Raw genomic sequence first — 8,579 nt, 5'->3', positions numbered from 1 at the left:
TTTCTGTACATTTTGTATACAAATTCATTAAATAATTTTGCTTGTAAATGTCTATTTGCATCACCTTTATTACGGAAAACACATTATTTGATCTATTTACATTGTGCCCCTAAAGTTCTTTGTGCGCTCCTTACTTTTTCAACTTAGGAGCACATGTGCTCCTTGGGAAAAAAGTTAGCGTCAAGCCCTGTTTATAATTGCAACCTAGATCCAAAGTAATGCAAATCATTGCCAGTTCATCCACTGTGCATTGGCATTTTTGTTTTTAGCGGAGAGTGATTAAAAGAAAAAAACACACTCATTGTTCTCTGTATGAATTAAAATGTAGTGATAGTATGCTTTTGCATTTTAAACATCAAACAAGTGACAAGTTGTGAAGTAGAAGTAAAGTGGAAAATATGTAACATTGTGAGATACCTCTCTATAAGATAGACAAGATACCTTGACAAGGCACTTCATGCTACACTGCTATAGTGGAGCACATCGGTGGCCTCCACTAGAATCCTTTATGATTTAGCAAACCTCCAAGATGTCAGTGTTCAGCACTCTTTATGGTACATCATCCAAAGTCCTAAATACACTCCAATACATCCAGGACTCTGCTGCTTGCCTGCTTACCCATTCCCGCTCCTGGGATCATGTCACTCCTGTCCTCCAGAACCTCCACTGGCTCCCTGTCCCACAACACATCCAATTCAAAGTCCTTCTCATCACTCATAGAGCCCTCCATAACCAGGCCCTCTACCTTACTGACCTGCTCCACTGCCACACTCCTTCCCGCAGTCTCCGCTCATCTGATGCCAACCTCTTGACAGCACTCAGGACCAAGCACTGGACCTGGGGTGACAGAGCCCTCTCCATAACCGTCCCCTCCCTCTTGTATTCTCTCCCCAAACACATTTGAGACTGCACCAACCTTTCCCAGTTCAAATCACTCATCAAAACTCATCTTTTTAAAACATCTTTTAATGTATGAATGCTGTTGTGTGTATTTTACTGTATTCTTTTTTTATGATCGTTTTTAACTAAAGTGTCATTGAGTAATGTAATATAGTGTGGATCAGAATTATGACATACATGTAACAATAGACCAGAAATAGTTCTTCACTGCTTCTCGGTCAAACAAGTCTCTAAAGGCTTTTGTTGGATGTGAAAAAATGCAGAAAATTGAAACCTGCTCCGAAACTTTAATGACAGATAAAAGGTTTGAAATCACTGTGCAAAGGTGGTTGACGTGAGGTCATAATTTTTTTTAATGTATGGCCACTTTGGACAAAAATACAGACTGGGTGTGCAAAGGAATTAATTCCAACAGTGACCCTGACTACACTAAGGTAGCTCTAGCAGGAGAATGAGAAATGACCTGTGTTAGAATTTTGAAAAAAAAGAAAAGAAAAAGCTAAAAGTTTAGTTTGTGGCAGGAAGAGGGCATCTTCCCTCTTCCTGCATATTATATTAGTAATGTCAGTACACATGAAAACCCATCAGGATAGAGTGTCTGTTCTTTGTACTTTGTAATCCATCCTGTTTCCAAGTGATTTCCTTTGTTATTATTAGCCGGGTTTTAGTATCAGGATTCTCATTTTCATGAAACAGAATGTGTTTGTGGAGAGTTCAGCTCGTCTGTATGTTATGCGGTGGCAATAATCGTTTCTTTCAGCAGGATGTCAACCGTGTAACAGTTGATGGAGGAGTTTGTCAGATGTGACACCATCTTTCTATCTTGGACATGGTCTGATAAGATGGATTCATCTCTCTGCCACAGTGCAGTGTCACCAAGAGAAAAACTGTTGCACACAATAATGTCTTTTTTTTGGCTGTGATTACTACCTGAATGAAAGGAAAACCATGAGCTTTATTTATCCACTTGATTCAATATCTTCCGCCTACTTGTTATTGCATTTCTCTGATCGTTGCTTTAGTAAGCCAGATTGATCATTTTCAATACCAAGGTCATATTTTCGTAAAACAAAGAGCCAGAATTTGTGAGGATGTCAAACCACGAAGGCTGTTTGAGAAATTGATAATAGAATTTTGAAAAGGAGTTGGGAGGTAGTGAGAGGTTTTTAACTGTGTATTGCTGTGCCCTTCAACAGCTCTCAAGCTGAGCCTTTTACCTTTTAAATAAGCCCCCGTTAGCCACACATGCTTCCATTTTTAACTGCTGCTTGAGTTAATATACGAAGCAGAATATTAACCAGACTGAAGCGTGAACAGAAATCTTCTCTTGCCTTTAACAGTGTTAACACTAGTGACTTTGGCTCTTTTACCCTTTTTATTCTCTACCCAAATTTTTTGAAACTCTGTAAACCCACTAACCCACCTTGCATTCATGTCGTTCTCATGAACCCAATATCTCAAGAGGGCTTTAGGGAATTTCCTCTAGTTTTGGCACAAATGACTCAACGATTAACTGATTTTCAACCTGACTTTAGTGGTAAAAGTTCACTGTGACTGAAAACATGTTTCGGGCCATAACTCAAGAATTCATACAATAACTATGACCAAATTTCATACAAGTTTGCCCAGGAATGCATGTATCTTTTTCAAAATACACTTCCGTTTTCAGAGGAAATGTACAGTTTGCATACAGTCTCATTTAAAATAAATGCACTACTTTGGTACAACACTGCAAATTTATGTTTTTTTTTCTTCAACAACAAAAGCATGTGGTTGGGTTTAGGAAAAAAGAACAGGGTATGACTTTACAATCTTATGGGAAGCTAACACTGGCCTCCCAGGTGAAATTTGGTGGTTGTTGGACCAATCCACAAACCCTCCCACTCACCCTACTTGGAGTTTAGCCGCCTTGACTTTTAGTCTTGTCCTGCCATGTTTCCCCCTGACACCGTTGGGTGCTGTTAAACTATAATGGTGACTGGCCACATATGCCGACGTGAAAGAACAGCTTTTTTCGTCAGTCTCTGATGTTGGAAGTCACTGCCCGAGCGCCGAATTTCAGTGACTTTGGAGTGAGACCGGGTTGACCTTGAAACTGTGCTGATTGTATAGATCTTCTGTTCTATCAGGGGGAAGATGTGTGTGAAGCATCCATGTTTTATAATTGGTAGCTTCTTACAAACGACATCCATATATGAAGCATTGTCAACTAATGGCTTCATATCTGGACAGACATGGCTGTAAACTGGATCATGATTATCAGAGATTATAACAAAGCTTCTTTTGTGTAGAAATGTTTTTTTTTCTTTTTCTAGTGCTTGTGTAAGTGACTATAATAAAAAAAGTTTATTGGTCTTTTCAAATAGTTAGATTCACATGATATACATTATTGTGACTATATCTGGTTTCTTTTGATTCTTGTGATAATGTTCTGGAATGACCTAAAGCCAAATCAGATTCTAATCAAGTGAAAAAATGTCAGTAAGGTCACTGAGTGAAGACCTCCAGCTGTACTGTATGCGGATTTGTGTGATGAGCAGAATCCTTGTTCAGTCTGATGTTATTGACCACCTGCTGTCTCTTCCAGGCCTGTGAGTCAGTGGGACATGTTGACCCTTCGCTTTGGACAGCATTTCATCAAGGCCTCGTCCGTGTTCCTGCAGACAGAGCTGTCCTTCGCTCTGGTCAACAGGAAGCCTGTGGTGCCCGGACGTATCCTTTCATTACTTACAGGTGAGAGGTAGGTCTGCTGAGTTCTGTGCTGTTTGTGGGATGAAGTGTGTGTAGGCATTTTAACAGCTGACAGACCCTTTGAATCTGAGGATGAGTGGTCACTTTGTTGCACTTATGCATTAGTTTGGTTAGAAACTTAGGTGGATGGATAGATAGATAAAGAGATAAATGGAAGAATTTATAAGTTTCCATATCGATTTTTTTTTGAAGCATCATGAGAAACTGGCACAATTCACACCACAACACTAACAACACATATCCATGTGAACATTTTATCCAGATTACTGAAACTCTCCATGATGCCCATGCAACCCCTTGTCATGGCTGGATCTAATCTTGTAATGACGTAATTTTGAACCAGAGTTACTCATATTCAGGGCCTCTCAGACTTTTAGCTGATATTCAGTCAGGATCACAAAACATCACTGTATCAGAAAGTGTACTGTATTGATTTCTGACTCAGCCTGCTTGAGTTTGGAAAAAACAGTGTTCCTCTGGATGGATTTGCAGTGTTTTTAAAAACCCTATAAATCTGATAGTGTTTCTTTTCTCTGGGGTCACAGCAAGGATATGTGGCACTAAAATGTGTTTATTTAAGCTGATGTATTTTTCAGAAGCTCTGATGTGGGACAACAGAAATATAGGAGGAGAGACTGACGTGTATCAGTGGCTCGTGTGTGTATGTGACAGAAGTCTGAGAGAAACTTTTACCTCTTAGCGATACTAGGTTTGTGAATGACTTGTTCTTTTTTAAAGAGTCTAAAAGAGGAACGAGTTCAGTCCATTTGCAAGCAAAAGTTAACACAAAATCCTGCTTCTGTGTGGTGCATGCACAGCTGGGCACAAGAGTCAGGTTAACTCCTGACTCAGAAAGTCTTTCTGACAGAATCTCATTCAGCAGCTAACCCAGTAGTACAAAGCACACACCCACAGCTGTAATCGTCAATTTGGACTGAAAGGTAAGTTTGTGACAGCTGTGTTGGTATTTTGATTTGATTTAAACCTCATCCACTTCTGGTATAAACTCCGCCCATTCCGAGTACAGATACAAATAATTCAGTTGGTTGAACAGATACAGACACAGACACAGATAATGGTTTACTTGGTCATCCCGACAGGTTACTTAAAAGAGCTGGTCACCTCATCACTAGTCACTATACAGTGCACATGGAGGCTGTGTTTGATAAAGGAGAGGGTGATTCTGAATTGCTCGTCACATTTTGGTCAGTCACAGGAGAATATGACAACTTTAGGGCCTCATATTGTGCCATTCTCGAGCTTGCAGAATTTTGTATTGTGTTTGTTTCTTCTCTTTGAGTGGACGACATTATTTTCCTCCCACACAACTTTCCTTGTTGCGGGAATATAAACTTTTAGAAATGCATAAACTGTGTTGGGCTCATAACTCTAAAAATGTAATGTATTACTCATTACTCTTTTCAAAAGTAACAAAATGACTTTGCATATTACTCCCTGCGAACAGTAATTTGTGACGCTACTCATTATATTACTTTTCTGTTACACCCAATAGAATGAGTAAATATGCATCTCCCCAACATTCTGATGTGTGCCTTTGTATGAATGTTGGGTAATCACTGGTGGATAATCATTCATGGAGCAGCATTTCATCCACCACATATCCAGCCACAAGCTTCGTCATTTCTTTGTAGCCTGCAGCTGGCCACAATTAAAATACAGTTTTGGTTGTTTAGCCAGTGTAGGAATACAGCGGACCTCCATGGTCACGGAGGGCTAATCTTCGGTGGGGTGTATTTCCTGGAGCCTCACGTTGTGCTGTCAGTCATGGTAGGTGTTTCAGACTGGAGGTTTGAGGACGTGTTTTTTGCAGTTCAAAAAGTTGTAGTCCAACTACCTGCAGCAACAATGTTCTTGTCATCTTTCCTCCGGACAAAATCAAAGTGATGGGAATATTTTCAACCGCTATGGTTAGCTTTTCCAACTAGCTTGCTGCTATGTGGCATGCATGCGCAGTGCGATGATTATGAAAATGAGTCAGCTGATGTGATTGTTGTATTTCAAGTTAGTAGTGATGTGATCAGAAAAGTAACGTTGTAACAAGTTGTTTGGTTTAGGGGAACTGTAATATTATTACTGAAACTTCATTAGTAATTAGTTACACTACTCATTACTGGACAAAGTAATAGTATTACTTGTAACGCATTACTGCCCAACACTGTGCATAACTGAGTTTATGTGTTAAAAGGTGTAAGTCTCTTGAACCTCTGTCACCCAGTGCTACAGCTCAATGTGGCCAGGCTTGGTCTGTTGTACTTGTGGGCTCACCCAGCAGTGATGTAGCATGGTAGCTGATCAAAGCTGATCAGTGTGTGAAAGAAGTACACACTGGCAGAGTGAGATTGGTTGCCCTCACACTTTAAAACTTCAACAAGTGATTTTATTCATTTATTTATTTAATACAGAGACTGAAAAACTTACCAAATAGCTATGGTTTATGTGTCAGCAAACAGTTCCATGAAAATAATCTTTTGAGTGTGTCTTTGTTGTGTTGCTATATTTTACTTCTTTGAAGAAATACTGCATTTATTGACTTCTCCTCTGTCAGGTTTTGAGTGATGTTATTGTGTTTTACTGACAGTAGCTTAAAAAAACATGTTAAAAAAAGTGAATGTGCCTGGGAATAATTAGTGAATGACTACAATATGTGTTTTAGAAATCATTGCTAGTATCGGGTTGGACTTCTTCTGCCTTCAGAATTGCCTTATTTCTTTGTGGCACAGATTCGACAAGGTGCTGGAAACATTCCTCAGAGATTCTGGTCCATATTGACATGATAGCATCACGCAGTTGCTGCAGAGTTCCACCGTATCCCAAAGGTGCTCTATTAGATTGAGATCTGGTGACTGTGGAGGCTGTTGGAGTACAGTGAACTCATTGTCATGTTCATGGAACCAGTTTGAAATGATCTGAGCTTTGTGACATGGTGTGTTATCCTGCTGGAAGTAGCCATCACAAGATGGGTACACTGTGGTCATAAAGGGATGGACACAGTCAGCAACAATATTCAGGTAGGCTGTGGTGTTTAAATTATGCTCAGCTGGCACTAATCATGTCTACATGCCTAATGCATTGAGTTGTTGCCATGTGATTGGCTGCCTAGCTATTTGCATTAATGAGCAGTTGAACAGGTGTACCTAATAAAGTGGTTGGTGAGTGTAAATATAGGAAAATACTGTAGTTAAAAAAAGAGGGAAACTGGGAAATAAAGTCTCTGAGCTTGTTTCAGATGAATTGCTGTTTCTCTCTGCAGTAAAGCTACATAAACGCCCTGACCACAGTTTAAGAATTCACAGTCACTATTTATGGCGTACCTAGCCGAGACTCATAGAGACAACAAGCCTGTAGTTAAGGGGAGTGGAAACTGAGCAGAGGCAGCTGAGGGTTCAGAGGGTTAATGCAGGTTTCAATACCCCAGCATCATGGCTTAATTAACATCAGAGCATTCAGATTACCTCTGCTGTGTCTTGCCGTCCATTCCCCATCAGCAGTGTTGGTAAATAAAGCAACGTTGTGTAACGCAGCGTCCCTGCCAGTGATCTGCGGTACAATCAGTCTCCGTCGATCACCGTCAATATCTGTCTCATTGTTTCTCTCTGACTTGACTTGAACATTTGCTGCTCAATGGAGCACTTCCTAAAGCCTCCTGTTGTTGCCTGGCAACAGATGCTGTCTTTGCTGAAGTGAACATGACCTTGATATAAAGGTTATATATAAGCAGCTGTTTACCATACACACACAATACGCACAAACACACATGACATTGATAGACAATAAGAATGGATCTTGAAGGTTACTCGGGCCTGTCCCTGTGCTTGAGTGTGTGCTTTCTGTTTGTTTGGTTGAACGTCATGTTTTCAAACTCCGACACAACGCAGCTGTTCAGTTTACCTTCGAACAGGCACGGGTGTCACACAGAAGGAAGAGGAAGTCATGAATCCTTGTGGACTCTCGGCAGGAAAAAAAACAACAACTTTGTCTATTAATCTTTTTTTTTTTACCTAGCCTGAGCAAAAAAGAAAAAAAAAAAGAAATCTTGCATTAATTAGCATGATTTCCATTGCTGATTTGTTTGAATAATATGCTTATTCTCTTTCCGGAATGATAATCAGTTCTTGGCTTTGTGCTCAACTTCTCAAGTGCTGCTCTCGCCTCGCACAACTCCTCCAAGCTGAGATTAACTTTGGACCGGGGAGACTTCTTCCTCTGCTCTGCTATACACCTCCGTTCTGAAGCCATATGTTTGCATTATTTAATCAAATTTCTCTTAAACACTGTGATTATCACTCTTGATGGTAGAAACCTGAAATATTTTGAGAAAGCCGCAGAATATTTTGACTGTGTTGTGTCTCCTCAAGCAGTGGTTCCCAACCTTTTTGTGAAAAGTAAACTGACGACCCGACTATGGAACATATTTTATGGATATTTCATTTGTATTCAGTGCATGAAAATAACAGTATAGAACAACTGATAAACTGTTCAATTAACTCAAATATTGAATGGAATAACAGCAGGAAGTGTGTGCAAAACAAGAGATGATGGATGAGTTTTGAGCAGATTTTTTTCTATGAATATTACATCATAGTTTTACTAATATTTTTAGAAACTTTCTATGTGTCTGTCTGTATTATATCTGTTAGTTTTTAGGTGTCTTTTTTTATTTTCTTTTTAAATTCAGTCTTTTCTTCCTGGTGCTTGGCCATTGTTTTAGCTCTTTGGTTGTTTTAACTGCATACTTATCTAATGCAGGACATTGCTGTTTAGTGAAGGCTCTGTGAATATAGCATGTGTTTGGGTCATCACTCTGCTCTTATACTGTAAGGGTATATATAGTGTGTGTGTGTGTGTGTGTGTGTGTACTTATATATATATATATATATATATATATATATATATATATATATATATAT

General features: G+C 39.4%; 1 protein-coding gene across 4 annotated transcripts in view; it reads left to right on the top strand.

The window, feature by feature from the left end:
* fhit (fragile histidine triad diadenosine triphosphatase) overlaps positions 1-8,579 on the top strand; it is a 533,753-nt gene that overhangs the window by 191,466 nt on the left and 333,708 nt on the right. For all 4 annotated transcript variants that reach the window (XM_050039363.1, XM_050039362.1, XM_050039365.1 and 1 more), the window contains one exon: positions 3,488-3,612. In XM_050039363.1, coding sequence (XP_049895320.1) covers positions 3,507-3,612 — 106 coding nt within the window. In that variant the 5' untranslated portion in view covers positions 3,488-3,506. The remainder of the gene's footprint in view (positions 1-3,487; positions 3,613-8,579) is intronic.

This window comes from Epinephelus moara, chromosome 24 (genome assembly GCF_006386435.1).
Source record: "Epinephelus moara isolate mb chromosome 24, YSFRI_EMoa_1.0, whole genome shotgun sequence".
NCBI classification, from domain to species: domain Eukaryota; kingdom Metazoa; phylum Chordata; class Actinopteri; order Perciformes; family Serranidae; genus Epinephelus; species Epinephelus moara.
Note: the sequence above shows the minus strand (reverse complement) of the source record. Positions and strands in the feature narration are given on the sequence as shown.